Genomic DNA, 18147 nt, shown 5'->3' with positions numbered 1-18147 from the left:
GTACTTACCAGGAGACAGGTATGATGCAGTGCTTACCAGGAGATAGGTATGATGCAGTGTTTACCAGGAGATAGGTATGATGCAGTGCTTACCAGGAGATAGGTATGATGCAGTGTTTACCAGGAGACAGGTATGATGCAGTGCTTACCAGGAGATAGGTATGATGCAGTGTTTACCAGGAGACAGGTATGATGCAGTGCTTACCAGGAGATAGGTATGATGCAGTACTTACCAGGAGATAGGTATGATGCAGTGTTTACCAGGAGATAGGTATGATGCAGTACTTACCAGGAGATAGGTATGATGCAGTGCTTACCAGGAGATAGGTATGATGCAGTGCTTACCAGGAGACAGGTATGATGCAGTGTTTACCAGGAGACAGGTATGATGCAGTGTTTACCAGGAGATAGGTATGATGCAGTGCTTACCAGGAGATAGGTATGATGCAGTGCTTACCAGGAGACAGGTATGATGCAGTGCTTACCAGGAGACAGGTATGGTGGTGTTGCCGTTGTTGACTGAACAACTCTTCTCCTCAGGGTTGATCATGGTGGGGTAGACGGTCAGGGAGGCGCTGGTGTTGACGATGGGCCGGGATCTGTGGTACATTAGATGGGAGCAGAGGCCAAAATTACATATGATAGAGGCAGACCTTTGGGCTGAAGTTACATATGATAGAGGCAGACCTTTGGGCTGAAGTTACATATGATAGAGGCAGACCTTTGGGCTGAAGTTACATATGATAGAGGCAGACCTTTGGGCTGAAGTTACATATGATAGAGGCAGACCTTTGGGCTGAAGTTACATATGATAGAGGCAGACCTTTGGGCTGAAGTTACATATGAAAGAGGCAGACCTTTGGGTAAACCTCTTAACTTAACACTATTTTTTTACTACTATTAAAAAAATCCCTCAATAGTTTGACAGATAGAAGGTTATGAGTAAAATGAAATTACCTGTACAAAATCGCCTTGTCAACTCCAAAAGCACCAACAATAAGATCTGTTGTGAAAAAACATTTCTAGTTCATTGACTACAAGTAAACAACAAGTACACAGTATAAGCACACTCAGAACTATGAGAGATGTTTTTAAACATTCACTGGTCTTGTCACTCACCTGGGTAGCCATTCATGTCTTGATCCTTAGCACCTCGAAGTGCGAATCCAAAGCTGGCTGGCACTGTGCCTGAAGCCCATTGGCCAGCTATGACCTGAGAGGGTGTGTCCCTGAGCCCACCGGCGAATCCGTTGTAGATGAGAACCAATCCCTGCTGGTCCTCTCCACCGAAAGGACAGCTGATGGCCAAGTCTACCAATCAGAGAAGAGGAGAGAACAGGAGAAGACCATGAGATCATTCAGAACTTTCCAGACTACTAGGACTTGGAATGAACTACATGAGACCAACAAAAACGACATGTAGTCTCAAAATCAATAACCTGACACACGAACGGTCCATAAGAGGGAAGGTTTCACTTTTCAATCAAATAATGCTTTCTTCTGTCCCTTAAAGCCCCAGTATTACCACCACACCTCTCACCATTGTATCCGTCCTGGTTGAGGTCTCCCAGAGGTGCGATGGTGCTGCCAAACCTCCCAAACACCTGGGTCCCGGTCAGGTTGAGAGTTGGCTTCAGGTCTAGTGGTCCACGCTGCAGATAGAGGTACACACGGCCCACCTCCTCCAGACGGCTGTCTGACCCTCGGGTCATGTACATGGGAGCTCCCACCAACAGGTCAGACATCCTGAGGGGAGGAAAGAGAAACACACGGTCACAGACATATACATTGTACAGACTAATGTGGCAAATTCAGTAAGCTTTCCTAAAATTCCCAGGCTTTAGGTAAATTATTTTTTACAATTTCTCAACCCTAGTACAGACACAAAAGACACATTTCCCATAAAAGTAGTCATTGGTCAGAAACCCAGTCTCACCACCACCCATATCATTAAAAAGGGTGAGAACGCCACTATGTCAGCTGTCTGAGAATCGACTCCTACTCATTCTTCATTTTTGATGTTGACTGAGTTTTCCCAAAACATTATTGGATAAATTAAATCTTGCTCATGGGCGAGAACATACTGTATGACAATGTTTCATTAGAATGTCATGTTCGACTCTTAGAGAACTCACCCGTCGTTATTGATGTCGGCTGTGGCCACAGCATACCCAAAATAGGAGCCCATCTGAGGAAACATCAGTACAAATTGTCAACATCACTATCTATCTGAGTTCAAAAAAGCTCAAAATAGAAAAGCTGCTTTTTAGCAAAGGGGCTTTAACAGAAATGACAGTTAATCTACTTGAATTAAGAGAGATCCTGTAGAAGAGACTACTAACAGAGACAAAATGGTCAATGAAAATGATGGTGCTTGCTTGGTCTAACTTGCAGCTGTTAAGTTAGTCTTTTTTGTCATGTCTGTATAATACATTTCTATCTGAAGTAGCAAAGCCACAGAAACAGCTTCATTTCCAGACTCCCAGGGTAAGCAAATACACGGATGATTTTATTTACTCAGCTGAACCAATCAGCACCATTAAAAGGGGCACACGCTATTTCCATTCCATTTGCAGAAAGGATCATGCTGCTCATTTGGAGAAAATTGCTTCTGCACTTTAACTTCAATAATTATGCTTTACAGCAAACCACAGATGGCTTGAAATCCAGTTAGCAGAGACTTGTAAAGGAAATTATTTTGCTTATATCATCAGTGTTCCAGTATACACTGACTCAGGAAATTAAGAGTTGCCACGAGAAACAGCTAGTTATGGAACCGCAGAGTCTGTCTGAAAAAAACAGCTATGAGTTTGAGATGAGGTTTGTGGCTTACCTGTTCGCCAGTGTAGTTGAGCATGGACTTCAGATCAGTGCCATTTAAAACAGACACCTGCAGAGAGCAGACACACACACAGAACACATGGTCAAAATCGCTGAGGTCCAACATATGTATAGTGTATTAGGCCTGTGTTACGATATTCCACTCAAAATGAGAGCGGTGATGAGGTTTTCTTACCAAACCATAGAGCATGACCCCTTTTGGGACCCCAGCCACAACATCTGAGAAGTGCACAGACAGGGGGAAAACAGAGAAAAAAATGAAGATTTAGGAGGGGAAATATCACAAAGGTCACAGCCGTCTGGAATTCCAGCGATCGCAGTCTTTCCAGCTTAGTAGCGGGACAGAATTGTGTAGGTGAGTTCAGTTTGAGTTCACTTCAGGTATAGTAAACAATCTGAACCCTTTAATGGCTGTCTGACCTGCAGCCAGGCCTGTGGAAGTCTGCGGTACAGATGTCTTTACCTTCCACGTCATCTCCACTGAATTCCCCAACTGCAACAGAGTAACCTGCAAGGCCACAAGAGAGAGCAGACATTAGTCATATGATATCAAGCATTCAGAACCCATACACCTCCATTACTCCTGAAGTGTAATCTATGGATAAAGACATGTACTTTGCCCAACTCTGCATCTATCCACCTTTTATCAGAGGTCAGAGGGTTAGAGGGAACGCGGTGACGTTTCCAAATCATAGTTCTCAAACTCAAGTAGCCTACACAGGAAACCAGCATGTTTGGAACGCAAAGGGATCAGGAGAGTGATAGAATTACGAGAGAGGAATGTCTTACCGTGGTAGCTGTCGTCATATTTGATCTGAGCCTGTCTGGTCTGGGTCTGTCCCTCCACAGACTGCATGAAGTACCCTGGATAGTACGCCTTGATTATCTCCTCTTTGGCTGCTGAGATCACCTGACCTGAGGAGACACAGGAAGCAGGAAACAGGGAGTGAATGGAAAGTTTCTCTCAGGTTTCACACAAATAACTTCAGAATACTGCTACAACTTATTTGCTTGTGGTCCGGGGGGGTTGTTAAACCCTGTACCTTGCCAGAAGAAGCTGCCTGGTCCTCCAAGCACCACTTTCCCATCCTGAAAGCGAGAGATCGAGAGCAGCAGAGAAAGAGACAGAATCATGAGTGAGATCATGTGTGTTTGCAATCCATAGTATTTGATAAACTTCTGGTACTGAACTGAGAGGAAGTGTTTAGGAGTGTTACCTTTGTGAAATCAGCACTGAATCCCCCCTGACAGTAGCCCTGACCAACCTCGTTAATGAATTCTGAAATAAACAGAGGCAAAGGTTGATACATCAGTTTTAGACATGAATGTTTCCGATTTGAAAAAGCTAATTTAAAGAACTATAAATGTCCTCATATTAAACCAATACTTCAGAATGTAGATATTTTGGAAATATTTTGAACCTTGACGTGAGGACAACTGGGTATTGTGAACAGAACCAAGCCAGCCAGCCATTACCAGCAGTAGGGATACACTTGGTCAATACGGGATAACATAATTGACTGCATCTGATAAAGGTACATTCTTTCCCCACAACTAGTGTGCGATGTCGCTGGAAGTGTTTACTCAGTAGGTGTACTTGAGACTATATACATCCCTTCTGTTGTGGCCTTCAGGCGCAGCACTTAACCCCTGTCTAATAGCCTGCTGTGTGGACAGCTGCCGTGTCAGAGGTAGGCCACAGGAGTAACCTGTAGTTGGGTAGTGGGGTAGTCGGTCGGCAGAGAAGAGCATTAGAAAATGGATGATGTCTTTGTGAAAAACCAAGAAGGATTACCTGTGCGACAGGGAGCATATTCCACAAACTTGGTGAAGTTCTTGACAGAAAGGTAGCAGGTTCCCGTGGTATCTGACTGGGGCATGTCTGCTTTGGTTCTCCAGGAGTAGAGGGGGGCACAGGCCTATATGGGGGGGGGTGAGAGACACAGTGGAGGTGAAAATTGTAATAGAGTCACAACAAATAAATAGACAAAGACCTTTAAGACAAACTTGGAACAATGAACATATATAACCCCTTGACATGAACGCCAGACATCATAACAGTTGAGGGACTCTGGGCTATAGAGACCAACATTGAAAGTAAACTGACAACCTCAACCTGTCGTCTTACCAGAATGGTGTCTCCGTGGGAACGGACGGTGGCGCCGAACCACTGGTGGGACTTGACTTCAGCCTGGTAATCTGTGCCATTGACAGTGACTATGCGGTTCCCTGGGAAGAAGACAGAACAACAACTAAACTGAATGTATGAGTGATGACTGAAAAAAGCCCCTAATGAATCATTGTTGTTCTTCTCTTGGAGGCTCCAGACAACGTCATCCAAACATCTGCTACTACAGGACTTACTTACTGCATCATTAAACACTAACACACATCAAGTTTCTCATGAAGAACCTTCCAGAGAGAAACAGAGGAAAACTAGAAGGTATTTGGTGCTCACCAGAGCCTAATATTCCTCATTATGGCTCTGGTCCTCACTGTTCAGATGTCAACCTGAGTTCTCTGACTGGTCCAGCTCTTGGTGACCACACTGACCCTGACTCTGTTTGGCCACCTGGCCTGTAACCCAGAGCTCTACTCCATCGCTGTCTGAGACCCAAATGGCACCATACTCCCTATATAGTGTGCTACTCTTGACCAGAGACATGCACTATGCAGGGAATAGAGTGCCATTTAGGATGCAGCCTCTGTGACAGGACAAGACATGGCTGCAGGAGTCAGGTTCAAACAGGTTCAAACAGGACGTTTTATTGGCAAGACTGATGCAACATCTGTGTTGCCATGGTGAGACACAAAATCCAAACAAATCGGTTTATACAGTGTACATACCGTGAAACATCCTGTAACAAGTATTCTAAAGGCTTGGAATTCGGACAAGACGTATCCAGTGGAACTTGTACCCAGCAACCGCACCCCAGCCCACTTCTTTTTTCCCACCACTCTCCAGCGCTAAACCACAAGTGTTGCAACAGAGCCATATCTATCTGTCGGGGAAGGGGGCCTGGTGGTGTGAGCCAGAGGTTGTGACCTGTGGATGTGAGGAAAGCGGGCTGTGTTTCAGCCTCCTCTGCAGGCTGTGTGTCAGCTCTGGGCGAGGGCCTGCTCTGCTCCATGTCTTGGTGGAAGGAAAGAAAGAAAGAGGGGGGGGGGGGGGGACTGCGTCCAAGGAAAACAAACGCTCTGGCTCTGTTTCTTCCTAGCAACCTCTTAGGCATGCATCTCTCTCTCGCAAGTGTTCCCTCTCCCTCTCCACTTTCTGTTCATCCCTTTGTACATCACTCTCTCTCTCGTTCTGTTCCTTTTTCTTCCCCTCTCCTGCTTTGCTTCATTCTTCTCTCAGTGAGTTTGGTCTCCCCCCTGGCCTGGAAGGAAAGCAGTGGGGATTAGGGTCCTTTAATAACGTCACAGTAGATATAACGTCACCAGGCTTCCCCTTCAGCATTACTCATGGGCTCACAGCACCCCTGTTCCCTACCATAATACATGTGGTCACCTCCATCATGTGTGGAAAGACACGCTTTAGCGATACCACAAATAACATGCCTAACACATACAAATATCTAAAGAGGCTTGTTCCTTTAACTGCACTGCAATAATCTGCACTACTATTTTCAGAACTCAGGGGCCTTTGATTTGATAAAGTGAGGGGGTGACACTGAGGAGACATGCAAGACAAATAGGACTTTCTATTTAGGACACACTAAATGAGTATCAGCAGGGAAATCCATCTATTATTCATGTTTCAGAACTATAGTAGATGGATTCTTCTTGACCACCTGGTCACGGTAAAACAGAAAATGATATTCAACATGACATCTCTACAGTTATGTCAATGACATGATCGCTACGTTCAGAGCCCAAGACTATCAACTCCATACAGAACTGACGTTGGGGTGTTCTCTAACTTCACTTCTCAATGAGCTGCTGTGCTCTGAGCTCCGTGTCTGTCACTGCTCTTATTGTCCATGTCAGAGGCGCTATATTGGCGTTCATACAGTGTGACGGATGGAATGATGAAAAGATCAGTAGGTTAAGATGAAGAGGCAGGACAAGCCAGACAAACACGGCTTTGATACAAACAAGAAAGAAAAATCCAGCAGACGCTTGTGGCAATAACATGTCCTGTAACGTCCTTTCATTGAACTTGGGTAGACTTTGTGCTGACGTGACTAGTGCCCCTCTACCCTTCTCTCTCCTGGGACAGGACAGCAGAGGGTAGGGTGAGGTCTCGCGTGTGTCCACAGACTCTCCCCTTTGAACTTTGCGAGAGGAGACCCCTTAGATGAGTATCCTGGGTTAGAGTACAGGGCGGATGCGGTCAGAGACAAGTGGCCAAATTCACTCATTCACTCATTAGCTGGCCCTGGGGGAGTTACTGGTGGTAGGGGAAGATGGTTCAGAGATAGAAACAGGGCTCTGATCCCCCCCCCCCCCAGTTCCTCTCCCTCCCTCAAATCCCTGGGCTGTCTCTTCTTATCTCATTGGAATGGGAAGTGGAGAGGGAGGCCTCTTGGTTAGGCTCAGGGAAGACCTCACCCGTACTTAGGGGAGACCCTGAAAAATGGCAGAAAAAAACAGACACACCTCTCATATAAAGGGTCAATACTAATATATTACCGGTATAATATCTACCACAGTTAGCTGAGCTCTAACCATGTCATAAGCAAATAAGGAAAACATATTTCCTTTTGTCATACAGACAGAGGTGCTAGGCTCTTGTATGCTGGCCCAGATGGCGGAATTGGCTCTTCCTCACAAATCAAATGTGCGCCTTCAAAGCCCACTGTCCAAAACCCCAAAGGACTATCCTTCACCCCAATGCCCTGCTGCACATTACATCACTGTGACGATCATGGCCCTCAGCCAGCATCCAAGGATGTGCAACACATTTTCTAATCTGTTGGAAGAGAAAAGGAAGGAAAACAGAAGGAGCAACCAGTAATTTGATTCCTTGTGATCTGCTGTCAAATGGGGCTCTAATATACGCAATACACAGCAGATTCTTCTCTCCTACAACTCTGTCACTCCTTCACTTACTCTTTCATCATTCCTGTAAAGGTCGATGGGACCTTCAGCTGTCCAGACACTGGAACACTTCTCTGAAGAGCTCACAATAATGAGCCATAAACCCAGGAAGGTTTACTGTATGTCTACCCTTTACATTCAGGTTCAAATGAAGCTCTTTGGCGAGAACAAATATATAATTGTATTTAATGTCATTGTATGTAGTGGCCGTTTCTTTTGACTGTGTATTTGTTCTCCCTATATGCCCTGGGGTTGCGACTGAACACATACTGTATCTAGCCTAAAGGGAAGAAACCCTTGTCTAAAACACTCACAAAACACTTTTTTGTCCCAAGAAGAAAGACACTAATGACATGCTCAAAGGGATCAAATCCACTAAAAACTACTAGCACATTTGCCGAATACAACAGGCGTAGACTTAACATTGAAACGCTTGCTTACGAGCCCTTCCCAAATAGCAAAAAAATATTCAAAAAAAATTAAAACAGTAACACAAGAGGAATAAAATACACAAGAATGGAGCTATATTCAGGAAGTACCAGTACCAGATCAATGTGGAGCTATATACAGGAAGTACCAGTACCAGATCAATGTGGAGCTATATACAGGGAGTACCAGTACCAGATCAATGTGGAGCTATATACAGGGAGTAACAGTACCAGATCAATGTGGAGCTATATACAGGGAGTACCAGTACCAGATCAATGTGGAGCTATATACAGGGAGTACCAGTACCAGATCAATGTGAGGCTATATACAGGAAGTACCAATTCCAGATCAATGTGAGGCTATATACAGGGAGTACCAATACCAGATCAATGTGAGGCTATATACAGGGAGTACCCGTACCAGATCAATGTGAGGCTATATACAGGAAGTACCAGTACCAGATCAATGTGAGGCTATATACAGGGAGTACCAGTACCATATCAATGTGAGGCTATATACAGAAGGTACCAGTACAAGATCAATGTGAGGCGATATACAGGGAGTACCAGTACCAGATCAATGTGAGGCTATATACAGGGAGTACCAGTACCATATCAATGTGCAAACGTATTTGAGGTAGATATGTACATGAAGGCAGGGTAAAGTGACTAGGCATCAGGATAGATAATAATATATGCAGCAGCATATGATGAGCGTAAAAGTATATGTGTGCGCATGTGTTTGTGTTGTATTGGTGTGTGTGTGTGCGTGCATGTGTGTGCAAGTGTGTGTGTGTGTGTGTGTGTGTGTGTGTGCAAGTGTGTGTGTGTAAGTGTGTGTGTGTAAGTGTGTGTGTGTAAGTGTGTGTGTGTAAGTGTGTGTGTGTGTGTGTGTGTGTGTGTGTGTGTGTGTGTGTGTGTGTGTGTGTGTGTGTGTGTGTGTGTGTGTGTGTGTGTGTGTGCGTATGTGTGTGTGTGTGTGTGTGCGTATATGTAGTGTGTGGGTTTGTGTGTGCGCATCTAGTTTCCAGGAACCAACGTGTCAAACAAAGGATCAGTGAAGTAGAACAGAGACACATGATCACCTGCCGGCCACACCAGCTTGGAGGACATGGACCAGTGGCTTTAAGAAGTGCTTAGAACAGGACCACGGCTTGACCAGCTTAACGATTGCTAACCATCCTCTAAAATCTCCAGTTCTCAAGAGTCTCACGCTCCAGTCACCAGTCAAGACAATAAAAAGAGAGGAGTGGATGAGAGGTTTATGTTACAGGAAGCAGGGACAGGGCGAAAAGGACAGCTGGCATTCTGCTGTGATGTTTGACTCAAACGTTAGTGCTTAAACCACTTGTGAGTCGATAAGTCAATGTAATTCAGAACATGTTCAGACTGCAAGAGCAAGAAGGTGTGATCAAGACCTAAAGCAATGAGGTCATATTAGTTCTTACCTTGATTGTCAAATTCAATGTTGTGGCACTCAGATTGTCCGAGACTCCATGGGCAGTAGTACACGGACCCGCCCTCTGTGATGTTGAACTGACTGGTATTGGCCTTGGGAGCGCCAATCACTACACTGACGCTGTAAGAAGAGAGAAGTAACATGCAGTCATCCAAATGTCAATGTCACCTCTACCTAACATGCTTCCTCCCCCAGCAACATAACAGTAGAGGTATAGCAACTTAGATCCACTGAATGAGTTTATTAATGTTAGATTGGTATTATTTTCTGTCATTATAGTTTGTTAATATCTGCTCTTGGTCTGGTATCAAATAAAAAATACATTCCAGACCTTCTATTCAACAGTTTAAGCATGATGCAGAGCCGGCACAGTGCCTTCAGACCCCTTAACTTTTTCCACATTTTGTTACTTTACAGCCTCATTTCAAAATTGATTAAATTGTTTTTTTCCCTCATCAATCTACACATAATACCCCATAATGCGAAAACAGGTTTTTAGACATGTTTGCTCATTTATAACAAAATAACTGAAATAACTTTTTTATATACAGTGCCAGTCAAAAGTTTGGACACGCCGACGCATTTATTAATTTGTACTATTTTCTACATCAAAACTATGAAATAACACATATGGAATCATGTAGTAACCAAAAAAAAGTGTTAAACAAATCAAAATATATTTTAGATTCTTCAAAGTAGCTACCCTTTGCCTTGATGACAGCTTTGCACACTCTTGGCATTCTCTGAAACAGCTTCATGAGGAATGCTTTTCCTACAGTCTTGAAGGAATTCCCACATATGCTGAGCACTTGTTGGCTGCTTTTCCTTCACTCTGTGGTTCAACTCACCCCAAACCATCTCAATTGGTTTAAGGTCAGGTGATTGTGGAGACCAGGTCATCTGATGCAGCACTCCATCACTCTTCTTCTTGGCCAAATAACCCTTACACAGCCTGGAGGTGCGTTGGGTCAGTGTCCTGTTGAAAAACAACTGATTGTCCCACTAAGCACAAACCAGATGGGATGGTGTATCGCTGCAAAATGCTGTGGTGGCCATGCTGGTTAAGCGTGCATTGAATTCTATATAAATCACTGACAGTGTCACCAGCAAAGCACCATCACACCTCCTCCTCCATGCTTCACGGTGGGAACCACACATGCGGACTTCATCTGTTCACCTACTCTGTGTCTCACAAAGACATGCCGGTTGGAACCAAAAAAATCTCAAATTTGGACTCATCAGACCAAAAGGACAGATTTCCACCTGTCTAATGTCCATTGCTCATGTTCTTGGCCCAAGCAAGTCTCTTCTTCTTATTGGTGTCCTTTAGTAGTAGTTTCTTTGCAGCAATTCGACCATGAAGGCCTGATTCTCATGATCGTGTTACTTGAACTCTGTGAAGCATTCCTTTGGGCTGCAATCTGAGGTTCAGTTAACTCTAATGAACGTATCCTCTGTAGCAGAGGTAACTCTGGGTCTTCCTTTCCTGTGGCGGTCCTCCTGAGAGCCAGTTTCATGATAGCGCTTGATGGTTTTTGCGACTGACATTTTCCAAATTGACTGGCCTTCATGTCTTAAAGCAATTATGGACTGTCGTTTTTCTTTGCTTATATGAGCTGTTCTTGCCATAATATGGACTTGGTATTTTACCAAATAGGGCTATCTTCTGTATACCACCCTTACCTTGTCAAAACACAACTGATTGGCTCAAATGCATTAAGGAAATAATTTCCACAAATTAACTTTTAACAAAGCACACCTGTTAATTGAAATGCATTCCAGGTGACCACCTCATGAAGCTGGTTGAGAGAATGCCAAGAGAATCTCAAATTTAAAAATATTTTGATTTGTTAAACACTTTTTTGGTTACTACATGATTCCGTATGTGTTATTTCATAGTATTGATGTCTTCACTATTATCCTACAATTTAGAAAATAGTAAAAAATAAAGAAAAACCCTTGAATGATTAGGTGTGTCCAAACTTTTGACTGTTACTGTAAGTATTCAGCCCTTTACTATGAGACTCGAAATTGAGCTCAGGTGCATCTTGTTTCCATTGATCATCCATGATATGTTTCTACAACTTGAGTCCACCTGTGGTAAATTCAATTGATTGGACATGATTTGTAAAGGCAAACACCTGTCTATATAAGGTCCCACAATTGACAGAGCACGTCAGAGCAAAAACCAAGCCATGAGGTTGAAGTAATTGTCCGTAGAGCTCCGAGGCAGGATTGTGTTGAGGCACAGATCTGGAGAAGGGTACCAAAATTCTGCAGCATTGAAGGTCCCCAAGAATACAGTGGCCTCAATTGTTCTAAAATGGAAGAAGTTTGGAACAACCAAGACTCTTCCTAGAGCTGGCAGCCTGGCCAAACTGAGCAATCGGGGGAGAAGGGCCTTGGTCAGGGAGGTGACCAAGAACCCGATGGCCACTCTGACAGAGCTCCAGAGTTTCTCTGTGGAGATGGGAGAAACTTCCAGAAGTACAATCATCTCTGCAGCACTCCAACAATCAGGCATTTATGGTAAAGTAGCCAGGCGGAAGTCACTCCTCAGTAAAAGGCACATGACAGCCCGCTTGGAGTTTGCCAAAAGGCACCTAAAGACTCTCAGACCATGAGAAACAAGATTCTCTGGTCTGATGGAACCAAGATTGAACTCTTTGGCCTGAATGCCAAGTGTCACGTCTGGAGGGAACCTGACACCATTCCTATGGTGAAGCATGGTGATGGCAGCATCATGCTGTGGCAATGTTTTTCAGCGGCAGGGAATGGGAGACTAGTCAGGATTGAGGGAAAGATGAATGGAGAAAAGTACAGAGGAGATCCTTGATGAAAAACTGCTCCAGAGTACTCAGGACCTCAGACTGGGGTGAAGGTTTACCTACCAAGAGGACAACGACCCCAAGTACACAGCCAAGAAAACGCAGGAATGGCTTCAGGACAAGTCTGCAAAAGTCCTTGTGTGGCCCAGCCAGAGCTCGGACTTGAACCCGATCAAACATCTCTCAAGAGACCTGAAAATAGCTGTGCAGCGACGCTCCACATCCAACCTGACAGAGCTTGAGTGGATCTGCAGAGAAGAATAGGAGAAATTCCCCAAATTCAAGGGTGCCAAGCTTGTAGCGTCACACGCAAGAAGACTCAAGGCCGTAATTGCTGCCAATAGTGCTTCAACAAAGTACTAAGTAAAGGGTCTGAATACTTACGTAAATGTGATATATTCCGTTTTTTTAAATATACATTTGCAAACATTTCTAAAAAACTATTTTTGCTTTGTACTATTTGGGTATTGTGTGTAGATGGATTAGGGGGGACAAACAATTTAATCAATTTAGAATAAGGCTGTAACGTAACAAAATGTGGAAAAAGTCAAGGGGTCTGAATACGTTCCGAATGCACTGTATATACATTTCACTGCTCACAAAGCTATACCCCTACTTCCAACATTCTAACAGGTTCTAGTACAGTACTGTGTTACATAACATTGTAACCATGTGCAATTGTTGCTGTAATGTGTGCACAAGACATTATCTCCCTCTCTCGGTCACACACACACACATGCGATCCCTGTGGGGCAAATTCGATGGGAAAACAAGAAAGCAGAAGGCCTAAGTGGGGTCACACTGCTGTTTCCACAGCTGTATGGCCCTGTCCCTTTAGACAGACATCTAGCTAACCCATTTAACCCTGCAGTAAACTAAAAGCAAAGCCAGGACTGGTACAGACATCTAGCTGCTGTAACCCTGAAGTAAACTAAACGCAAAACCAGGACTGTTACAGACAGCTAGCTGCTGTAACCCTGTGGTAAACATGGACACCCCTTCACCAGATCTACCAGCAACGAGTGGTCTTACAGGTGAGTCTGAGGAACAGCTGACCACGTTAAACATCACTGGGACAGAATATTCAATGACGGAGGAAACCCAAAACAGCCAGGTAATGAGAACTTTTAGACAAACCACTGAACCAGGACATATTGCCATGGCTCAACTGGCAGACATTTTTTCCAGTAGACAGTCTGGCTGAACCAGCACAGTGTAGTCATTACCTCATCGAGGCTCCAATTATCCCATCATCACTGGCATGGTGCTGGACAGTGAAGTGGGCAGAAAACAGAAGAGATGAGGGCAGTGAGTGTAGAGTAGAGCCTAGAGGGGGCTTCCTAAACACAGGAAGAGCACACCCTTTCCTGCTCCAGGTCAGTCACCCAATGATGCGTGGTAGTTTACGTTACCGCTAAATTTAAATATCTTCCGTCAGGCGACAACTACTCAACAATTTCCAGTCCAGACTCAAGACGATCCACCCTCATTTCAGAAACCAGCCTTGGTGAAACCATATTTTCATCCTTGTCAGACTGCACTGCTTTTGTAGAGTCACGACACGTTCCCATCTTGGTTAGGACTTATAGATGGGTCGTGGCTTTCTACATAGAAATAAGGTTTGGTAGAAGAGACTATTGGAGTCAGCCAGGCCTTATGGTGTTCAAAACTGAGGCCAAACAGGGAGACAGGTCATAAAGCTGAGGGTATAGAAGAGATAAAGTGCAAGCCAAACCCAAGTCAAAGCTTTGGCAGAAAACCTTGGCTTGTTTTGGAAGAGGGAAAAGAAAACATGGCCGTCCGGATTTGGGGGAGAAAGAGCGAGAGAGTCTAAGTGCTCTGGCCCTGGGTTTACACTGAGGAGGGTAGCTCCCAGAAGAGTAGACAATGGAGCTCTGGCTGTAGAATAATGTAGATCCGAGAGAACCTTTGCCATCACGGATTCCCACGATGAGACAGCTGACAGGCTCTCTCTCTCTCTTCACACTCACGCAGATATGAAGTTTGACACTAGTGTGTTCACTCCATAGCATATTCTATGGTTCATCACTTGTTCATTGAAGGGATAATCCACCCCAAACCACTAATTCCTATAAATAACAGTAATATGTGAAAACACATTTTATGAACAAATGTTTCATTTTGTCATTATAACAAGGTTGGTAGAACATGTGAACATTGTTTTGGGAAATCTGTTGCAGCTCAAGCCTACTAGAAACCCACAATGCAATGCTCTCGCTTTCTGTGCTGGCTGACCAGCTTGAGGAAAATAGGCAGGTTTCTCTACTCCTACCCTGACATTGAGACGGGATTGCTTGACGATTAGCTTAGTAACCATGTGACGCAGCATTACAACGTGAATGTGATGGGTCAGTCAGTTGGGTGGGACATTTCTCCATTCATTGCCCAATGGGATTCCTATCTCCTCCTTTCTGTAATATCTCTGTTTCCCACAGACACAGGGCGATTTGCGACATGGCACTTGAAGGAGAAACAGAGTTGAATAATTTGGTACACTATTTAGATTGAGCACATCTAAGCAAAATATGATGATATAAGCGGATGGATGTGTTCTAGTATGCCCATACCATCTATTGGCTGATTTGGTGATCTGAAGAGCAGGTCATTGTTTTAAAAGCATTATGAAATGTGATTGTGTGTTATACCCCCATCTCCAGTGAGGAGAATTATGTAGCTATGACGCTGTTCCTACACGATTTCCTGATTTTCACAGACAGAACCACTTAGAAGTTAAATCATAGGGATTTTTTTTTTTTACCACTGACAGAACATAGACTGTCACCAAATTGACAGGAGTTTCATGATTCTTATTTCTAGGGGTGGATTAAGGTGAATGCACCAATTTGTAAGTCGCTCTGGATAAGAGCGTCTGCTAAATGACTTAAATGTTAAATGTTTAATAGCCCACACTTCTGTGGAGCTCTGATTTGTCCATTCATGTCTCATATCTCAGTGCTTCCCCTCTCTTCAATTCCTAGAGAGATATACAGAGCACAAGTTTGGCTGTGCTCCTGTGTTCCAAAATGTGCTTTTGAGCAATACCCTTTGAACAAATTGTATTAAATATTGTATAATTTGAAGATATAAACATTTTAATCAGTACAGTCCAAAAATATTTTTTTACAAATCCTTGTCATGGGGTAAATTTAACAAAAGCCATTAAGCACAAAATCCCAAGCACTAAAATGCCAAAGAAAGTAGTCTTACTACATCTATTGAGAATCTGATCTGTATACATGCCAAAAGTATTCTGTGATGGCATCATTTCAAAGGGAAAAAAGTCAACAAGGGGGAAGTGCTTTAATCAGCAAACTGGAAACGGGTGTGTTTTTTTTCACCTCTCTCTCTCTCACACACACACACACAATAACACCTTGATAGTGATCTGAAAGTATTCTAAATACAGAATAATTAGCATTTAATGGGCCTTTATCTGGCAGGGGATCAGTCTAGCTAGAGTTAGAATTGTGACTTAGAAAGGGCTTTGCATACAGAGACTGAGGACACTGTCTGGCCCTCTGAGGGTAAGGACAGAGCAGAGGAGAGGTATACTATTTTTTATATTTTTTATATTTCACCTTTATTTAACCAGGTAGGCCAGTTGAGAACAAGTTCTCATTTACAACTGCGACCTGGCCAAGATAAAGCAAATCTGTGCGACACAAACACAGAGTTACACATGGGATAAACAAACGTACAGTCAATAACATAATAGAAAATATGTATGCAGTGTGTGCAAATGTAGTCAGATTAGGGAGGTAAGCCAATAAATAGGCCATAGTGGCGAAATAATTACAATTTAGCAATTAAACACTGGAGTGATAGATGTGCAGAAGATGAATGTGCAAGTATAGACACTGGGGTGCAAAGGAGAGAAAAAAAATATGGGGATGAGGTAGTTGGGTGGGCTATTTACAGATGGCCTGTGTACAGGTGCAATGATCGGTAAGCTGCTTTGACAGCTGATGCTTAAAACTTATTGCGGATCAGTGGGACGCTAGCGTCCCATTTCGACAACTTCCGGTGAAATTGCAGAGCGCGAAATTCAAATTACAGAAATAGTAATATTTAACATTCATGAAAATACAAGTATCATACATCAGAAAAAAGCTTAACTTCATGTCAATCTGCCCGCTGTGTCAGATTTCAAAAAGGCTTTATGGCGAAAGCACACCATGCGATTATCTGAGGACATCGCCCAGCACACAAAAGCATTAAAAACATTTTCCAACCAGGCAGGTGCGCCACGAAAGTCAGAAATAGCGATAAAATAAATGCCCTACCTTTGAAGATTGTCACGCCCTGACCATAGAGAGCCTTTTATTCTCTATTTTGGTTAGGTCGAGGTGTGACTAGGGTGGGTGATCTAGTGTGTTGATTTCTATGTTGGCCTGGAATGGTTCCCAATCAGAGGCAGCTGTTTATCGTTGTCTCTGATTGGGGATCATATTTAGGCAGCCATTTCACCACTGTGTTTTGTGGGATCTTGTTTGTGTAGTTGCCTGTGAGCACTCCATGACTTCCCGTTTCGTTTGCTGTTTATTGTTTTTGTAAATTTCCTTTATTAAACATGTGGAACCCAAATCATGCTGCACGTTGGTTTGAGTATATTTCCAGTTTGTACGACGATCGTGACAAAGATCTTCTTCTGTTGGCACTCCAAAAGGTCCCAGCTACATCACAAATGGTCCTTTTGTACGATAAAGTCCTTCTTTATATCCCCAAAAACTCAGTTTAGCTGGGTTTTTATCCACCGGTTTCCCTCCTTCAAAATGCATACAAAATGAATCCCAAATGTTACCAAACTTCTCCAAACAAGTCAAACAATGTTTATAATCAAACCTCAGGTACCCTAATACATAAATAAACAATACAATTTAACCTGTTGAGGATGGGGGCGCTGTTGAGACTATTTATGCTAATTGGGTAATTTTTGAAACGGCTTCCCACAAAATCCTTGATCGTACAATATGCATATTATTATTATTATTGGATAGTAAACAGTCTATAGTTTCTATAGGAGTTGAAATTTTGTCTCTAAGTGGAACAGAGCCCATTCTACAGCAATTTCCCTGACATGGAGTCAGATTTCAGAAATGTTGGCCACTGTTCTGAAGTCAGTTAAAAGGGCACTGTTATTGCTATGACTATACGGACACTTCTTACGTCTTCCCCTGGATGCCTTTACGTGATGACGATTCCAATGGGGTCGATTGCGCGTTCACAGGCACTACAAATTTAAAAACCCTCTAGCTAGCAAGTCTTTTCTTGGTGCGTAACGCGCGTGGAGGACACCGACCCTCTCCTGTTCCAAGCGTTAGTTTAGCCTGTTATATTTCTCCGGTCATCTTTTCACTCGTTATAGGAGTTAAAAACATCATAAGGTAGTTAATTTAAAGCGTTTTATAGCAATTTATATCCGTTTAGTGCGATTTGGGACATTTATTTTTGAAACGATGTGAATAGCTGGGCACGCTTTTCAGTTCATCCCGAACGCAGTTGGCATTTCCACATGGCAAGAGGACAGC

The 18147-nt window shown here is 43.5% G+C and overlaps 1 protein-coding gene across 1 annotated transcript in view; it reads right to left on the bottom strand.

Moving 5' to 3' along the window:
- LOC129829937 (integrin alpha-5-like) overlaps positions 1-18147 on the bottom strand; it is an 86299-nt gene that overhangs the window by 41454 nt on the left and 26698 nt on the right. The window contains exons 2-15 of the mRNA XM_055891972.1: positions 9760-9890; positions 4969-5069; positions 4636-4759; positions 4058-4119; positions 3884-3929; positions 3630-3755; positions 3304-3348; positions 3016-3059; positions 2833-2889; positions 2135-2187; positions 1540-1745; positions 1119-1310; positions 957-1002; positions 485-598 (exon numbers count right to left, since the gene is read on the bottom strand). Of these exons, the coding sequence (XP_055747947.1) occupies positions 485-598; positions 957-1002; positions 1119-1310; positions 1540-1745; positions 2135-2187; positions 2833-2889; positions 3016-3059; positions 3304-3348; positions 3630-3755; positions 3884-3929; positions 4058-4119; positions 4636-4759; positions 4969-5069; positions 9760-9890 (1347 nt within the window). The remainder of the gene's footprint in view (positions 1-484; positions 599-956; positions 1003-1118; positions 1311-1539; positions 1746-2134; positions 2188-2832; positions 2890-3015; positions 3060-3303; positions 3349-3629; positions 3756-3883; positions 3930-4057; positions 4120-4635; positions 4760-4968; positions 5070-9759; positions 9891-18147) is intronic.

The sequence above is a fragment of the Salvelinus fontinalis genome, chromosome 31 (assembly GCF_029448725.1).
Source record: "Salvelinus fontinalis isolate EN_2023a chromosome 31, ASM2944872v1, whole genome shotgun sequence".
Classification (NCBI taxonomy): Eukaryota; Metazoa; Chordata; class Actinopteri; order Salmoniformes; family Salmonidae; genus Salvelinus; species Salvelinus fontinalis.
Note: the sequence above shows the minus strand (reverse complement) of the source record. Positions and strands in the feature narration are given on the sequence as shown.